The sequence below is a fragment of the Sodiomyces alcalophilus genome, assembly GCF_042370955.1.
Source record: "Sodiomyces alcalophilus JCM 7366 unplaced genomic scaffold ACRALscaffold_7, whole genome shotgun sequence".
NCBI lineage: Eukaryota > Fungi > Ascomycota > Sordariomycetes > Glomerellales > Plectosphaerellaceae > Sodiomyces > Sodiomyces alcalophilus.
In genome coordinates, this window is record NW_027263538.1 from 1,770,463 (window position 1) to 1,788,012 (window position 17,550).

Below are 17,550 nucleotides of genomic sequence, written 5' to 3' on the forward strand. Positions count from 1 at the left end.
CGTTATTAATGATTACCCACTATACCTGCGATAGATGTATGAAGTACAAAACCAGGGTAAGCAACCGTCGGGCCATCCATAGGTACATAAGGTGTTGGTGTCACCATACAAAGTACTTTAGGTCGTGCGGTACAGCAATTCCCACTGATCCTATGAGGAAATTGGGCGGAGAAAATAATGATAACAATGTACCCGGGTACTTTGAATTCTTATCTAATTCGTACCTTATGAAGTACACTTGCGGAGTCCATATACACGTGTACTTCGTACCTGGTACTACCGACAAAGTAACAAGCCTTTCAGCCCCACCGAAAAATGCACAAGCATTCGTTGGCACCAGAAGACCCGACGCCCAAATCCATCATCAACCTCGAACCGTCTCTCTCCAACTTCATCAAACTGCCATGGAATAATGCGGCAGACAAGACGAGACAGGATAGGCATCTTCATCTTCCATTCTAGTCACTCCCATCACCTCTAATACTTGGGCTTCTCGACCTTCTGTTTGCCCCACCATCTGCAATCTATTATTATCTGCACCCGATCTGCAGATAGTCGATCTTCGTCAAGGTCATTTTTTCTTTCGTTTCTTGATCACAGCGCCGCATACGATACGATCTCTCGCGTCTCTGCTGCCTATAGCCGTTGAATCTTTCTTCGGTGTCTGTTTTCTGCCACCGTTATCGACAGCATCGTACCGACTTGACAAAACACGAGCGCGCGCCCCCTGGCTAAACGCCCCGTCCCGCTCTGGCTGACTGGGGCGTTTCCAAATACGAGACCTGCAAATCAGGTCCCGATTTTGGCTGCATCTGTTTTCTTCTTCTTCTTCTTCTTTTCTTCTTTTCTCTTTCTGGCGTCTGAGCTCCATACCATTGAATTCCATCCAGCCTTCGAAAACAACACAACTCGGCGGTGAATATTCTCGGCTGTGCACAGCTCAAGGAACGAGGAAAAAAAAAAAACTCGGCCCTTGCTTCACAGGGTCGCCCGCCCATCGCGCTCTTCCCACCGTCGTCATCATGGTGGTCCCTCGATACTCATCCGCTTCCAACTCGGCGAGGCCAGAAGATAATAGTGCCGACCCCGATAATACAAGGCACGTGCCGGTAGCCTCGCCCATTTCATCCGACAACTCGACCAACCCTAGCCCCTTTACCGTCCTTTCACAATCTCTTTCCCCGGCCATATACACCCCGCTGTCCCTATCCGTCGACGACAGCCATTTCTTCTACGACGAACAACCCCCGGGCGATGCGGACCCAGATGCGAATCCACCTCCCGATAGCCAACCGAGCCGCCGCTCCAGAAAAGAATCCGCCCCACCGAACGAGAAACCTGAAGACGATGGACTGCCCATGGTAGCGGCACGGGAAACGGATAGCATTGGGCATGAAAAACTATACGTCGGTGGTGGTGCTGCTACCCTGCAACTTCCCGCCGTCGCTGCTCTGTCGTCTACCTTTGGACCTGCGAGCACGTCAACCACATCCACATCCTCAACCACCCCGGCATCCATTACACCCTCGCCGATGGTGGCTGCGACAGCCGATCGACGAGCAATGGAGGGGACCGACGAGAATATGGAGAAAGGAGGGAAGCAGCATCCTGAGGTCGAAGACGACGCCAGGACGGCTCCTTCTGCGGACCTTGCCGAGGAGAATCATCCCAGGAATGAAGAGGAATTAATAGCTCCACCCAAGCAAGACCAAGTAAAACACGCAGTGGTGGGACCCGAGTCAGCATCAGAGGCTGCCCAAAGGGAAAGACAACGACAACAACAACATAATAATAATAATCCTCATAATCCAAATCTCCCCCAGAACCAACAACTGCAACAACAAGAATCCCGCGAGGACGAGGGGGCCGAAATTACCGAATTCATTTCGCGTGCCACGGGCCAACCCGGATCGACTCCCCTGCCCTTCCTGCAGCTCTTCAGTGGTCGTGGCCGGAAATCTGGTGACAATACTGCAGCCCAACCAGCCAATCCTGCCGATAATCATACTTCGTCCGTTTCTCATGCAGCCACACGAGTCGCTGATTCCGCCCAAAACACCGATGCCATCAGTGCTGACAGAGCTCTTACCCAGCCCCCTTCTTCACCCCCCACGAGCCTGATCGAACAGCTGCAAGAGTCGCTACAACAGTCGTCCGCACTGCCATCGGCGTCTGCCAACGCAACAACTGACACCTCGTCGGACCTGGCCCACCGCCCGCACCGCCCGCAACCCATCGTACGCACCACATCCGATAGCGCCGAGTTAACAGTCTGCCATCCCGTTCCGGACCTTCATACCCGGTCGGCCGCGTATGTCGGCAACATCGCTGCCCTGGAGAAGACCGCCGAACGTCTTTCCATGACCAGCTCCATCGAGGACGCCATTCGAGATTTGCACTGCGAACTCAAACGGAGCGATAGCCGCAGATCCTCGATACTAGCTGCTGCCGTCAACGCAAGCGCAAATACAAAAGCAAACGCTGCCTCCGCCACCTCTGACGAGCCGTCCTCCCCAGCCAACACCAGCAACCCGGCACTCGTCCGGCACATGTCTTCGGCTAGCAACATTGTCGAGGTCAACAGCGCCGCCCGGCACGGTGGTTATTCCCCGGCCGGATACATCATGTCCCCCAGCCATTCCCTCACAAGTCGGCTGCGGTCTGGGTCCAAGAACTCGACAGGTCGGCCGGACTTTGACGTGGAGAACTTCATGTCCCGACAAGGTCCAGGCAAGAGCTCCACTCGTAGCGCTCGGTCGGCGAAGCCGTCTCTGGCCGAGATTGCCGAGTCAGAGCCCATCGCCCTGACCCAGGAGCTGATGGCTGAGGCCGATCGCTCATCCTGGCACGAGGAGCAGCAGGACGGTGTGAACGCGAACGCGACACGCCGCGAGGATTCCGAACACAATGAGGATACCACGAGGGACAACACAAGGGCCCAGGCGACGGATCACGTCCCAACTACCGATGCTTTCCACAACATGCTGGACGAGGGCTCCCTTCACCGGCCATCGGAAGACCTTCGCCGAGGTCCGGAACACGCCGAAGCCCGCGGCGTGTCATACGCCGACGACTCTTACCGCCCGCCCTCACGACGCTCGGTAGCTACGTTCGATGCAAGCAACGTCTTTGGCGATTTTGATGGCGTGCATTGCGCGCCGGATTTGGACATGCCCGGCATGACCAGTATGCCCGAGCCTGCCGTGCCCGAACCCCGAGCTTCCGTATTCAACCCACACAATATGTCGAGGCCGCAATCCTACTACGACGAAGAGACCGGCCACCACATGCTCTATTACCCGGCCCGCGTCCCGGCCATGCTCAATCTGCCGCCCAAGCTGTCCAAGAAGCCCAAAACGACCGTGCGGAATGCGCGACATTCCCACGCCCCCCAGGCAATGGGATATCCCGGCTTCAACCAGCCGCAGTACATGCCTCATGATGCCGACGCGACACATGCCAGGGAATCTGTGTGGCTTCCCGACCCTGTGCAGTCGGGAGAGGGCTTCTCTTCCTTGTTCCCCTCTGATCAGCCGGAGGGACAGCCTTCTGTTACACAAATGGCGCCCTTGGACCAGACCCATGAAGCACAGCAGGAACAACATCAGCAGCAGGCAGCGCTCTCGGCGGATGGTCGACATGACCCCATACCGCAGTCTCATGAGCCCAGTGACCACGCTCCTGCACTGATCGGCGAAGACAACCGCCGGTCCAGGCTCCTTCAGAACCCCCCCGCTGCAGCCCGCGCTAGCACCTTCTTTGACCTCCCATCTGCGTCCGTGGATGTGGGAGCGAACGATGGGTCGGCGATGAAGGTCCTCGACAGTATCCTCGATGCTTCCGCCAACGCTCCCGTGGACGCCTTTGTCGACCACTCTTTTGCCGGGAAACTTGGAAAAGAAGTCTATGGGCGCGAGAGGCGCGCCAAGATACGGAAATCCGCTATGCCCCCGGTCGCCTCGTCGGAGCAAAAAGAAAATAAACCGGCTGCCACCAAGAAGCGAATGTCCCTTTTCCCCTTTGGAAAATCAGACCCCGATGGCGCTCACGACCGAAAGGATAGCGGCCCAGACGAGCAAGGCGGTGACAATGCCGAACGGAAATCCCTTTCAGCGAGTGTCGATGGCGAGCCGGCGGGAGAGAAGGATCAGACGGAAGGACAGGATGACGCGAGCTCGGAAGAAGAGGAAGAGGAGTACCAAGGGCCCCCGACGACGCTCTTGGCCGAGCTCCAGATCCGCAAGCAGGAACAGAAGATGCGCACGCGCAACCGGCAACTGGCGGCGGCGGGTGGCTTGCAGTCGACGCTTCTGGAGATGGACGCCGTAGCCGAAGCACAGCGCAAGAACCGCAAATCCAGGCGGGTCAATTTGGCATGGGAAGACCCCGTTGGTCACGCGGAAGACGCGGAATCCGAGGACGAGGACGTCCCTCTGGGCATCCTCTATGCCGCCAAGGCGGCGGGCAACAACGACATTTCCGCCGTCGTTGCCGAGCTCAACCGGCCGATCGGTCTGCTGGAGCGGCGAGAACTGGAAGAGAACGAGCCGCTTAGCGCGCGGCGTGCTAGGTTACAGGGCAACGAACCAATGACGCTCATGAATCGCCGGAGCATGATGACGTTGAACCCAGGAGCAGCCATGAGCACGCATCGGCTGTCGCGGATGCCATCCCCCGGGCTCTCGCCTTCCCGCCTCGACAGTGCTGCAACGGGACAGCCACCGCAACTCGAGGAGCCGGGGCAACCGGTCGAACCCGAGGTCGAGGGTGAGACTCTCGGCGAGCGTATGCGCAGGCTGAAAGAACAGGACGAAGCCGAGCAAAATGGCCTCCCTCGGGCCAGGCCAGTGAGTTCGGCCTTCTCGGCGGAGCTTCTCAGTCAGTTCGGTGACTTGGACGACGAGGGCGCGGCAAAGGCGAAGACCGACAAGACCGCAGCGCCGGCGAAGGCGGGCGAGGAGGAAGAGGAGGAGACGCTCGGGCAGCGACGCAAGAGGCTCCAGGCCGAGCGCGAGGCGAGGGAACGGGAAATCAGCATGAACGCGCTCACCGGGAATGCGAGCCAACCGTCCAAGAGACTCAGCCTGGCTAACGTTCTCACGGCCCACCCCGCGCATGACACGAGTCACCACCGGGAGGCGGACAGGAGGCGGGGCCCGATGCCAACGACGCTGGCCGGCCAAGAAGCCGAGCGGAGACGGGCGGAGGAGCAGAATCGGCTTCGGGAGCAGGATGTGCGGTTGGCGGCGTTGCGGTCCCAGATGCCGCAGGCGCTTCATCAGCCGTCGACGGGGACCCAGGCTGGGGGGTTCCGGGGCGGTATGTATAATGACGGGTCGGGCGGCATGGTAGTTGGCGGTGTAGGTGCTGCGGGCATGGACGCCGGCATGGGCGGATATGGAGCGAACGGATTCAACGCGAGCCGGTTGAGCCTGGGGCCTGGGTACGCAGTCCAGGCGCCGCAGATGAGCGGCTATGGCGGCGTGAACATGAACGGCATGGCCCAGCCGATGATGCATGGCGGCGGCGTCCACCGTGGCTATGCTGGTGGGAACATGGGTATGGGCGCCATGCCCCAGATGGGCATGGGCATGATGGGCATGGACATGAACGCCAGCCCGAACAACGGGATGAGGATGATGCGCCCGCAGGGTGGGATGGGCGGGGTTCCGATGAACATGGGGATGAACGTGCCTATGCACCCGATGCAGATGCCCATGATGCCGGGGCAACCGGGGCAGGTGGATTCGATTGAGCGGTGGCGACAGAGCGTCATGCCATGAGCGGCCGTCGTGGAACAAACTCAACCCCGGTTTCCTTCCCTCTCGGCTCCCACCTTAACCACTCCGTCGGGCTCACAATGCCCATTCTATTCGATACCTCTACTTGGCTCTCGCCTTTCACCTTCATCTCACCTTAATACGCCTCTGGTGTTTAGCTGCGGTTACGACTTGGGATGGCGTGGCGTTCTTTTATTTCAGCATGGCGAGGGTGTTACGTGGTCCAGTTAGCTTGTCATTGCGGACTGTATGTATGTATACTCGGTGGCATAAAAGGGCAATGATGTCTTGTTCAATCTTTCTCTGGTCGTACGGACGACTGCCGTGTTCTAGTTGTAGATCTATTGTAATGGTAGGAGGGCCTCTATATGAAAACAACACCTGAAGTGGCCTGCATAACTCTAAAAAGGTGATTACTCTGCATCAGGTGTACGTGTATATACACGGTAAAGTCATGGTGTTATGAGGTGGTACGGAGCGAGCACGCGAAGCTCAAGTCGGGATTGTCGTGAGAATCGAGGACTTGCGTCCGTCTCCTTATCATTGTTATCTTATCAGCACATGATCGATCACATGGGATAGGTAGGTACCTTGTACATAAATGCTTAATCATCGCTTGTACCACCACGTGCTTACGGAGTACGTACCTACGTAGATACGTACACTCCCATGGCACACAGTACGTAATCGGGGAACCAGAAGCCATGGAATTTATGTTATCCCTTGCAACACCGTCAGCTCAGCTCGACATTTCTTCCGTTTTACTTCGTACGTCCCTCCTTTTTCAAATATCCTTGGCAACCTCGGCGTCTTTCTTGAATTCGTAGACATTCCCACTGCGTTCACTAAACTGAGAGAATCTCCTTTCTTCTCTCTATCCGAGGGCCGGATCTGTCTTATCTTCCCCCTTCCCGGGTCGCGGAATGGAGGCCTCTCCGCTGACGCGACAGCCTCAGCCTGAGGTGTTCCAGCCCAAGATTGTGGTTCTCTACGAATCGCTCTTCAAGGTGCGAGCATTTCCTTTTGCGATCCCATGATTACCCGGTGTATGCGTGCCAAGTACGAGAGGGCTGACGAGTAGACTTTGTAAAGGTACGAACTGGTCCCGACTTGCGCTTGCGCTCTCCTCCTTCGATTCCCGTCCAACTACCTACCTGTATACCCGACGTGAAGACATCAAGTCGACGCATTCGTTTCCTAATTGGACGACTAAATAAAGCCTCCAGGACGACTATGAAGGCGAGCAATCCGAGGGGTTCTGGCGCGAGTTCTTCCTCCTGCGTCCCGATCGCGGGACGTTGAAGAACTTGTTAGACGAATTGATGCCGGGTCAGGTGCTCGCGCTCGAAGACCGGACGAGGGAGCTGTTCCTGCGCGCCGTCGATACCATCAAGGCCGACCAGGGCGTCGCTGGCCTCCATGCGCTCGATGTGAGCTCCGTTCCGTCTTTTCCTCTCTTGTACTACGAATCGGCTGTAGGAATGCGTACGACTGACTGAAAGCTTGGGAGGAACCTCTTATAAGACATTGAGTGTGTTTCTGGCATCCGTGCTGTCGAAGAAATATGCGCATCCGAGTTCCGAGATCATCTCCATCCTGGCCGGCATCGACCTTATCGACACCATCTTTACCGAGTTTGTGGCGGCGTTGGATTCGATCATACGCAGGGGTGAAACCTGGGAGCTGCGCCAAAAGGCTGTCAATGTTGTTTTGGCCGTCGCGGCCGGGGCGTACCAGACGAGCTTGCTCACGTATTTCATCCAGCGGGACTTGTTCCCTGCCATTATGAAGGTACGAGGTATGAGGAGGTTGTTCCCCGACCATCTATTCACATCATCCCCTGCATTTTGACGAGGCCGCACACACTGTCCCGACGAGGATCCTTTCCTGACCCCCTGGTCTTTACAGTACATCCAAGACTGCGAATCGCTTGCGCACATCATCCAGCCGTTCACCCTCCTTGGCCTGCTGGCCAACTACAATAAGTTTGAGTTCCAGAATCCCTACCAGCAGCGGTTGGGCGACTTTGTCAACGAGGGCATCATTCGGAAGATCATCAGCTGTGTTGGGTATACATGCCAAAAGCTGGTCGTGGATTATGTCGACGTGTTGAATGACTTGCCGGAAGGCTGGACCTTGAGCAACACGCTACATATGATTGGGCTTGGGGTCGTGGCGCCAGGCCCGAAACCCGAGAAGAAGCCCGTGTATGACGAGGAGACGCAGAAGCAGATGTTTTCCAAGCTGTGAGCCGGCCCCTTTCCGTTTCCCGTCTCTTTAAGACAAATGATTCCTGACCTGATGGTTGGTAGACCCGGGGAGGAAGCATCAGTGCTGCTGGGTACCTACGACTTTACGCACGCCAACAAGCTCTTCTTCTTCAACCTGGTCACGCTGGCTGCCGACAAGGGCGAGGAGCAGCCGCTGGCCAGCTACCTCTCCCTGACCTCGTACCTCCTGCAACACGCCTACCTGTCGCCCCGAACGGCGCACTACGCCACTCTCAACCTCACGGTGATCCGCCTCCTCGTCGAGGACCCGATCCTCTGCAAAAGAATATGCAGCGAAGAATCCAAGACGGCGGTGCGGCTGTGCCGCCAGAGGTCGCCGTACCTGCCCCTCGTCAAGGGGGAGCGGGTGATGGCGACGGCGGTGCTGGACGCCATGGTGGACGGCATCTCGCACAACCTGCGCCGGCGGCTCGACGTGGGCCTCTACACGCTCTGCGTCGGCATCATGCTGCGGGTGACGTCGTACCTCTCGCGGTCGCGCACGCGGCTGCAGTACCACTGGGCCGACTTTTTCCGCGCGCTGCTGGCGCTCGTCCGGTTCCTGACGACGTACTCGTCGGACCTGCGGGACCTCGCGCAGATCGAGGTGCTGCTGGACCACGTGGTGAACCTGGTCGCGCTGGCGCTCTCGTCGGGCGAGGCGTTCCTCCCCTCGCCGGCGGCGTACGACGACTTGTTCTACAAGGTGGTGGAGGCGGGCGACGTGCTGGTCCGGTTCAAGGAGAGCTACGGGCTGGGGAAGAGGAAGAGCAACTCGATCGACACGCTCATCAGTGTGAGCGCGCACTACCAGGACATGCTGAAGGGGTCGTCGGGCGGCGATGGGAAGCAGAAGGCGGCGAAGAAGAAGCAGGGGATCCTCACCAGTGCGCAGGTCGCCGAGGTCATCAAGCAGGGGTACGATACGCTCAGCATCCAGGCGAAGGAAGGGCTGGATCAGTGGGATCGGTACCGCGAGGCGGATGAGCGGACTTTGTTGAAGAAGGTTGCGCGGGTCGCCGTCGCCGATGGCCGTGTCTTTGGCGCCGTAGGAGGAAGCGAGATTAGTAAGAGCTAACGTAAGGCGCCAAGTCCGAATGCTTCACTCGTATTCCGCCACTAGCCGATCGGAGCCGGGTACGACTCTCTGTTATGTGACTAATATGCCTGTCGTGATTGGTCTGGCAAACCCCATCTCCATGTTCGCCGCCCTCTGGAAGAAGTATTGAGATGTATCTTTTGGGTACATAAGCAGGCTTTCAGACCAGTAGTACCTGGATATACTTTTACATGAGCCAACACGTGATGCAGTCTTGGACCGTGGGATTGTATTAGAAAGCATCCTCGTTGGTAGCAGAACACGAATTCTATCCGGAACATTGACACCATTCGACACGCCACGACTTTGGTTTCTCTCTACACAGTTTCCTCACCACTTTCAATCATTCACTCAGTCGTGCTTACGATCCCCGAAAACACCGCTTCAACTATTCATTCCTGGATACATCTTCCCTATCAGTGGCAATTCTCCACGACGGGCAAACGGACGACTATCACCAGTCACATGGCGTCATAGCCTGCGCTTTCATCTCGGCTGCTCTTCGACCCACCATCACTTTTTTCCCTCGTCCCTTGACAGCATATCTACAAGGAGCAGATTACTCAGAACTCGGCTCTCAACATGAATGCCCCGCGGCTTGCCATACGCCGGGCCTTGTTACGGTGTACCGCAGAAGCCACACGGACTACTAGGACAGTCACAGGCCCAAGTGTGACGAGATGCGAAGCGCAAGTCGCATCGCGCCGCTACTACAGTTCTCCTACTTACCAGTCGTATACGCTTCCGACTAACACCCCGCCACCACCGCCGACGACCGAACAGTCGTCGTCTTCCACACCGACCACTTCCGAGCTACACCTGCCTCCATCGTCGTCACCGTCATCGTCGTCGAAGCCCCAGAGTAACACGGACGGGAAGAAGAATATAGAAGCGAGCACAACCCTCGAAAAAGGACGGACACCCCCCTCGGATCCATCGCCCGCCGCCTCGTCGGCATCTACGTCGAGCACCACCCCTACCCCGAACGCCAAAACCACACCGACAGAACCCGGCAGCAGGCCTCGCCAGCGGCCCAGGCTCCGCGCGCGCAAGGCGGTCATGAAGCTGACGCCCGTGGCGGTGGAGCAGCTGCGGTCGATGCTGGAGGGCCCGGATCCCAAGCTGATCAAGGTCGGCGTGCGCAACCGCGGGTGCAGCGGGCTGGCGTACCATCTCGAGTGGGTGGACAAGCCCGGCCCGCTTGACGAGACGGTCGAGCAGGACGGGGTCCGGGTTCTTGTCGACAGCAAGGCGCTGTTCAGCATCATTGGCAGCGAGATGGATTGGATGGAGGATAAGCTCAGCCAGAGGTTTGTGTTTAGGAATCCCAACATCAGTGAGTCTTTCGCCCTTTCGTCCCCCTCCGCCCTTTTTCTTCGCCTTCGATGTGAATGAATGCGTGTGCTAACTGGATACAGAGGAGGAGTGCGGATGCGGCGAGTCGTTCATGGTGTAACGTCAACATTGACCTTTCTCGCGACGGGCATGGGAACGGAACTAGAGCTTGATATACACGGCAGGAAAAGGATGCTCATCGAACAGCCAAGCCCTCTAGCATGGCATGGGGCGTTTTGTATGTTATCTTTCTCGAGAATGAGTGGACGGATGGCGTGGGTTTCTAGAGGATCTTCAGCGAGTGTCATGACACGGGAGACGGCATTACCGAAGCATGCTGAAGAGCCCCATCTAGCGTACTTCATCTCTGAATCTCCACTATGTTTATTAGTAGCGAAGATGCAGCTTCCGTTGGATTCTTGTACTACGTCAGTCTAAAATGAGTTGATGAGTTGGCCTGGAGAAAGGATGCGACTGTAGACATGAGGACACAGCCAAAGACAACCAAGCCGACGCCTGTTCTTATTCAAATCAGTCCGTCCCAATTACATACGCGAACCGACGCCGACACCTTCATATCCACCCCACCAACTTTGGGGATTCCGACGATTCAAAGCCTCGGCGATGTCTCGAATTCAGATCCGATCAATTAGCGGAGTCTATTGGTCTGTTGGAATACATGAGGAGAAACAGAAGAGTTTATGGAAAAATAACACTCCGTCCTCCTGCGTAAAATCAATTGCCCGTGAACATGCATTTGACTAAAATCCGAGGTCCACTGGTACATGTAAGTGACATGACATCACAGTCGGAATTTGTTTATTCCGAAACACAACGTTACTAAGCCACTCGCCATGTGACAGCGCGTCTCCCCCACACCAGCGCGTCTCTGGTCCGGGAAAGAAAGACCATTGGAATAATTTGACCATGATTCTTTTTGGCGATAGCTCCATCTTCATCTCCATCTCCATGGCTTTCCCATCCCACCACCACCCGCCTATTCTCATTGCTGCTTCGCCCTACTTCTTGCATTAACAGCTGTTGGACTAAATTTCGTTCCACTTCCCTTGTCCTCATAACATCGCACCATCGTTGACTTGGCCACTCTATTCTCTCCCCTTCCACTCCTCTCCGTTCCTCTCCTCGACTCGCCTCCCACTTCCTCATCTCCCTCTTCCCTCCATCCCTTTTACCTCTGACCATGCCTGCATCGGTCAAATGTCCAATATGTGGGAGTCTTGTCACTCACAAACGCATCAATGACCATCTCGATTCGAAATGCGCCGAGTTTGTCCTTGACACCTCCAACGCCGCCAACCCGAGTTCGTCTCCTCCACCTCCGTCAACTCCAGCCAACGGACCCTCCTCGGAAAGGCCGAGCGCCATGTTCTTCTCTCAGCAACCGAAACGATCGGCTTCCACTTTTTTCCAGACCCCAGCAGCCAAGAGGCAAGCGATGGTATCCAGAGCCTCGCCGACTCCTACTCCTTCCAATCCTACCAATTCTCACGGCAACGGGAACGGAAACGGGAAGAGTAATAGCCAGCAGCAGAAGCAACAGCCGAATCGTAAGGATCACGACAACCAGTCTCCTCTCCTCACCATGCGGATATTCATACGGTAGTGCTAATACAAAACCATTGTTCGCAGCCACAACAAGCACTACCTCCACCTCCATCCTTTCCAAGAAGCGCACCTTTGACGAAGGGCCAGGTCGCGACCTAGCAGAATCTTCGAGAACTGAGCACGAGCAATCTAGAAATGGAAGTGGCACGGCAGCCTTGGACGTACAACCGACCTCGAAACGCACCAAGACGGCTCGCGCCGCCCCATTAGCCGACCGCATGCGACCCGAGACCCTCGACGATGTATGTGGCCAGGAACTCGTCGGACCCCACGGCGTCCTCCGAGCTCTCATCGATTCGGACCGCGTGCCGTCCATGATCCTCTGGGGTGGCTCCGGCACCGGAAAGACCACCATCGCCCGGTGCATCGCCGGTCGTGTGGGCAGCCGCTTCGTCGAGCTCAACGCCACGTCCACCGGCGTGGCCGAATGCAAGAAGCTCTTCCAGGAGGCGTCCAACGAATTGGCCCTGACCGGCCGCAAAACCATCATCTTCTGCGACGAGATCCACCGCTTCTCGCGCTCCCAGCAGGACGTCTTTCTCCGGCCCGTCGAAGCCGGCACCATCACTCTCATCGGTGCCACTACCGAGAATCCATCCTTCAAAGTCGGCGCCGCCCTCCTCTCGCGCTGTCGCACTTTTACCCTCCGCAAGTTGGACGAGGACGACTTGGTCGCCATCCTCCACCGGGCCATCGCCGCAGAAGAGGCCGTCGGCAACTACCGCCCGTCTCCGCTTATCGATGACCCTTTCCTGCGCTACCTGGCCGCCTTCGCAGACGGCGACGCCCGTACCGCCCTCAACCTCCTCGAGCTGGCCCTCTCCCTCACGGCCCGCCCGGCCATCACCCAGGAGGAACTCAAAGCGTCCCTGACCAAGACGCTCGTCTACGACCGCGCCGGCGACCAGCACTACGACACCATCTCGGCCTTCCACAAGTCCGTCCGAGGCTCCGACCCGGACGCTGCCCTCTACTACCTAGCCCGCATGCTCCAGTCGGGCGAGGATCCCCTCTTCATCGCCCGCCGCATGGTCGTCATCGCCTCCGAGGACGTAGGTCTCGCCGACTCATCTCTCCTCCCCCTCGCCACCGCAGCCTACACCGCCACCCAGCAGCTCGGCATGCCCGAGGCTCGCATCCCGCTCGCCCACGCCTGCGTCGCTCTCTGCCTTGCCCCGAAGAGCACCCGCGCCTACCGCGCCCTCAACGCCGCCTTTGACGCCCTGCGCGAGCCCGGCATTGCATCCCTCCCCGTGCCGATCCATCTCCGAAACGCCCCGACCCGCCTCCTCCGCGAGATGGGCTACGGCGCCGAATACAAGTACCCGCCCAACTACCGCGACGGTCACGTCCGCCAGGAGTACATGCCCGAGGGTATGGTCGGCCGGCGGTTCCTCGAGGACCGTCATCTCGGCACCGAGATTGATCCCGACTTGGAAATGCAGGATGCCTAACGCCGGCTACACGTACAAGAAATTGGAAATGAACAGAAAGGGCGAGCGAAAACACATTTACAGACGGAAGAACATGTGCATCCGCGGTTGACTGCACAGACACATCACGGCACGAAGATACCAAGACTCTCTCGACACTGCATGGACTGGGAATCCGTAACCAGGCAACATCATCAAGGGAAAGGACATGCGGATAGGATAGTTAGTATTCGTACAGCTAGCTATTCTGCGTCGTTTCACTGTCGACGGCAGATGAACGCGTTCTCCCGTCTGGCAATGGATTGTCGACCTGGCGCTCTCTCGACCACCCGACGATCCCGCCAGCAAAAGGTTTCTTCCTGTGGTGAAAACAGGATGGGTAGGGAAGCGAAACCCTCTCTCTCCGTAGGACAATGGGGCCATGCGATGTGATGCCATGCATGAATCGGTCATGAAAATGAGGATTTCTTTTCCCATTCGAGACCAACTCCACGCTGCAAAAATGAATATAAGCCCTCATTCTCGCCTTTGTCTCCGATCCTCCTCGCACCTTGACTCATAAGTGCCTGCTTGACTGACTGCCTGCCTGCCCTCCCACTGTCTGTTGAATGCTCATCACCTTTTTTTTCGGATGAGAATGTTTACTTCAGTGAGAAGGGAGGCCTTAAAAAACGTTCAAAGGACCAACGACAACAGGTAAAAAGGTATCCTTTCCTCCGGCCTCTTTCTTACTCAAAAACACGCAAGTCGTCATTAATGAGAACGCGCAAATAAAGATAAAAATGCCCAAGAGAACGAGAAGCAAGCAAGCCTGGGATGGCAAAGCTCACTCCTCTTCCGAGTCGGATGATTCCTCGCGCATGGGATGGAGCGGCATCTCGGGACCCCGGGGTGGCGGCGACTCCTGACCGGCGCCAGAGCCGGCCTTGTACTGGTTCTTCAGGCGTTCGAGCTCGGCGATGCGGGCTTCCTGCTCGCGGGCGTTCATCGGCTTGTTCTTCTTGGGTTTGCTGGGTTTAGGCGCCTGTTTGGCCGACGGACCGTTGTTAACCGGAGACGATTCACGCGCCGACGGGTGGCTGGTACCAAAGTTGTGGAGGACCCTCTTCAAGAGGTCCCAGAGCTTGTGGAGCGCGTCGGTGGTAAGCTGGTCGATTTCCAGCTCGAGTTCGCCGCTGTCATTTTCCTGTAAGACGGAGCAAGCAGTGGTTAGTTGTCTGTTGCAAGTCGAGAAGCGAAAATGGAATCAAAAATAATAATACAAACAGTAACACTTACCGTTTGACCAGTGTCCTTCTTGATGATGTCAATGGCGCGCGCAATGTGAATCTCGTCGAGATCGTTGATACCATTGGCGATGAGGTCCTTCTCGTGCTGGGTCATGGGCCGTTTCGGCTTCTTGGCGCCGCTGGAGGTTCCCGACTTCCTGGGGGCCGACGCGGCCGACGCCTTCCTGTTCCCGCTCGCCGACGACTTGGCCTTGCTGCCCGACTTGGACGATTTGCTCTTGGACGGCCTGCCCTCCGACTTTTGCGTGCCCAGCCGCTCCTTCTCCTCGAGGATCCGCTTCCGGATGGCGTGCACAATGGTCCGCTGCACCTCAATCTCCGACTCGTCCGAGTTGTCGAGGTTAACAATGAGCTGGGAAAGTTTGCTCGTCTCCGCTCTCAGTCGTTGCTCCAGCTTACTTATGGCGACGTGGGACGCTGCTGCGGACTTGGACGACGCCGCCGGCTGCGGGTGGGACTCCTCGTCGTCGTCGTCGTCCTCGTCCGAATCGTCCTCGCTGTCTTCGCTGGTCAAGGCTTCGGATACCGTCTTGGCGGGGGCGTTCCTGGCCATCCACTGATCCTTCCTGGCCCAGGCATCCTTGAAGAGCTTCTCCAGTTGCATTGCTTGGAGGGTTACCACGTGATCCGGGCCGTTGAACTTCATGCAGTTCTTGATGACGAGTTGGAGATCTGCCTGCACCTGCCTGGCGTTCTGGTATTCGTTGGTCATGATCTTGTTCTTGATGGTGCCCAGGTCCATCGGGTTTTTGACGATGCTCCAGTAGTTGGGGATCTGCAAGGCAACGGGGTCGACGGGTTCGAGGAAGGGGATGTTGATGGCGTGGTGTTTGGGTTCCATGACTTCTACCACCACGTCGTAGGCGAACTGCAGCTCCAGGGGGAGTTTCTTCTTGTTGAAGTTTTGCATGGCCGTGTAGTCGATATCCCTGTTCTTGGGAGGGTGGATGGCGCGCTTCGGTCGGTCGCTCTCGTTTTGTGTCGACGCTCTACGTACTTGAGGTACGCCGCCCGGTGGGATGGCATACGCCTCGCTCTCCGGCTTGGTGGCCGGACTGGCGGCGGCTGGTCTCGACTCCTTACGCACGGCAGCTGAGTGGGGCGAGCCTGCGGCGCCCGTGCGAACATCGGCGTGTCTTGCGGGATGGTGTTTAGGAGGGGGCTTCGTCCTCGGGGGTTCCTCGGCAGGGACTTCGATCATCTTAAGCCAGACCTGGGGTACCACGGCTCGGCCCTGGGCAGTGACTTCGTGGTGAGGGCCGTTGAATATGTACGAGTTCTTGTAAAGAAGGACAATGTCCTTCTTCAACTGGCCCAGGGTTTTGTAGGGGTAGCCGTCCCTAAGGCTGCGCTCCATGGTACCGAGATCCATGGGCTTGGGGACCTTGAGTCTGTAGCTTTCGGCGAGCATGGGCCAGAGTTTGGCGACCGAGTCTCTGAAGTAGGCGCCCGCCTTTGTCTTCTTGGCGCCTGCCAGAATCCTGCGAAGCTCGCGTGCGCGATGTTCGGTGATGTACCGTTCGTTCACCTCGGGGTCCTTCCAGCCGGGGAGTTCTCTAAACTGCCTGTCGCTGGGCTCGCTCTCTGCCTCTGGTTCGGCATGGGTGGAGGACAGCGGCTGGCTGGTGACTGCCTGTGAAGCTGCCGAAGGTGGGGGGATTTCATTCTCCGGGCCCTCGGTGCGGGCGCGTTTAGCAGCAGGTTCCTCGGTGGCATCGTCCTCGCGAGAGCGGGCGACCTTGCTGGAAGAGGATGGCGCGTCGGTCATGGCAACGTCAGTTTCGGCCTGTGGTGGCGTGGCGGGGTCATTCTTGTGTTTGCTGTCAATAGCGAGCTGCGACATGCTAGGAGGCTTGAGATCGACGTCTGCGTTGGAAGCAGGACCACCAGGGCTTGATTGCGAGAGGGCAGGCTTCCCATCTTCGGACGACGGCTTTTGCGCGGTTTCGCTTTTGGTTTCTGAGTTTTGTGGCGCGTCGGGCGAGGCGCTGCTGCCTGGTTCGGAAGGCTTGGCAGGAAGCTGATGCTGGGTTTGCCCCTCTGAAGGCTTCTCATTCATTTCGACGTCCTTGCCTTCCGCGGTAGTTGCTGGTGTCGTGGCCTTCTCCTGCCCATCCTGCGACTGCTTGTCGGCTTGCTTTGTTGTCCCTGTGGACTCGGGTGCATCGTCATTTTTGGATGGTGCAGACTTGTTTGCGGTGGCATCCTCGGGAGTTTGTGTTACTTTCCGACCAGGTGACTCGCTCGAGGCTTTCTCAGACGTGCCGTGACCATTAGGCAAGGGCTTTTCATTATCCAACACTTTTTCAGATGGTGGTGAGGTTCGCCTAAGAGAAAATGAGGTTAAAATTAAGTGCCGAGAAGGGAGAATAAAGCGCAACAATGAAGAGGCAATGGACAGGAAGCGAAGGCAAAAGGAGCAGCCATACGAAAGGCAACGAGTGAATGTAGGCGACGCCTTTTGCCCATATCAGGTGCTCGACATGCCAAGAGATGACTCACCCATTAGTCTTGGTTTCCAACTCGACTTTCGTGACCTTCTCGACGGTTCGTTCGCCCGTCTTCTCCGACTCTGTTCTCTCGGGCGGGGGCGAAGCCATGACTGCCATTCGTGAAGTGTTGGAATGTGGCGACGATGACACTTGGCGACAAAGTTTGATTGGTCCCTAGTAAACCGCGCCGGACATGAAAGATGGAAGTGTGAATTGAAGCACCGCA

General features: G+C 57.3%; 5 protein-coding genes across 5 annotated transcripts; 4 read left to right on the forward strand and 1 right to left on the reverse strand.

Moving 5' to 3' along the window:
* Positions 1 to 415: 415 nt before the first annotated feature.
* Positions 416 to 6,226, forward strand: ACRALDRAFT_1065213 (uncharacterized protein). Its single transcript, XM_071017111.1, has one exon. The coding sequence runs from the start codon at positions 1,023 to 1,025 to the stop codon at positions 5,781 to 5,783; it is 4,761 nt and encodes a 1,586-aa protein (XP_070872534.1). The 5' UTR covers positions 416 to 1,022; the 3' UTR covers positions 5,784 to 6,226.
* A 376-nt stretch (positions 6,227 to 6,602) lies between these two features.
* On the forward strand, positions 6,603 to 9,187 carry ACRALDRAFT_1044180 (uncharacterized protein). Its single transcript, XM_071015343.1, has 5 exons — positions 6,603 to 6,787; positions 7,007 to 7,210; positions 7,305 to 7,571; positions 7,689 to 8,026; positions 8,093 to 9,187. The coding sequence occupies exons 1-5, from the start codon at positions 6,704 to 6,706 to the stop codon at positions 9,126 to 9,128; spliced, it is 1,929 nt and encodes a 642-aa protein (XP_070872535.1). The 5' UTR covers positions 6,603 to 6,703; the 3' UTR covers positions 9,129 to 9,187.
* Positions 9,188 to 10,187: 1,000 nt separating this feature from the next.
* ACRALDRAFT_2081812 (uncharacterized protein) lies at positions 10,188 to 10,605 on the forward strand (the record flags this gene model as incomplete). The annotated part of the gene is made up of 2 exons (XM_071022409.1): positions 10,188 to 10,485; positions 10,568 to 10,605. Coding segments are annotated over 2 exons (336 nt in total), but the record flags the coding sequence as incomplete, so codon positions are not given.
* Positions 10,606 to 11,685: 1,080 nt separating this feature from the next.
* On the forward strand, positions 11,686 to 13,564 carry ACRALDRAFT_1072022 (uncharacterized protein; the record flags this gene model as incomplete). The annotated part of the gene is made up of 2 exons (XM_071017922.1): positions 11,686 to 12,052; positions 12,135 to 13,564. 2 exons carry the CDS (start codon positions 11,686 to 11,688, stop codon positions 13,562 to 13,564), a joined length of 1,797 nt encoding a protein of 598 aa, XP_070872537.1.
* Positions 13,565 to 14,369: 805 nt separating this feature from the next.
* Positions 14,370 to 17,432, reverse strand: ACRALDRAFT_2043904 (uncharacterized protein; the record flags this gene model as incomplete). Its single annotated transcript, XM_071021386.1, has 3 exons — positions 14,370 to 14,729; positions 14,822 to 17,159; positions 17,335 to 17,432. 3 exons carry the CDS (start codon positions 17,430 to 17,432, stop codon positions 14,370 to 14,372), a joined length of 2,796 nt encoding a protein of 931 aa, XP_070872538.1.
* Between the last annotated feature and the right edge of the window lie 118 nt (positions 17,433 to 17,550).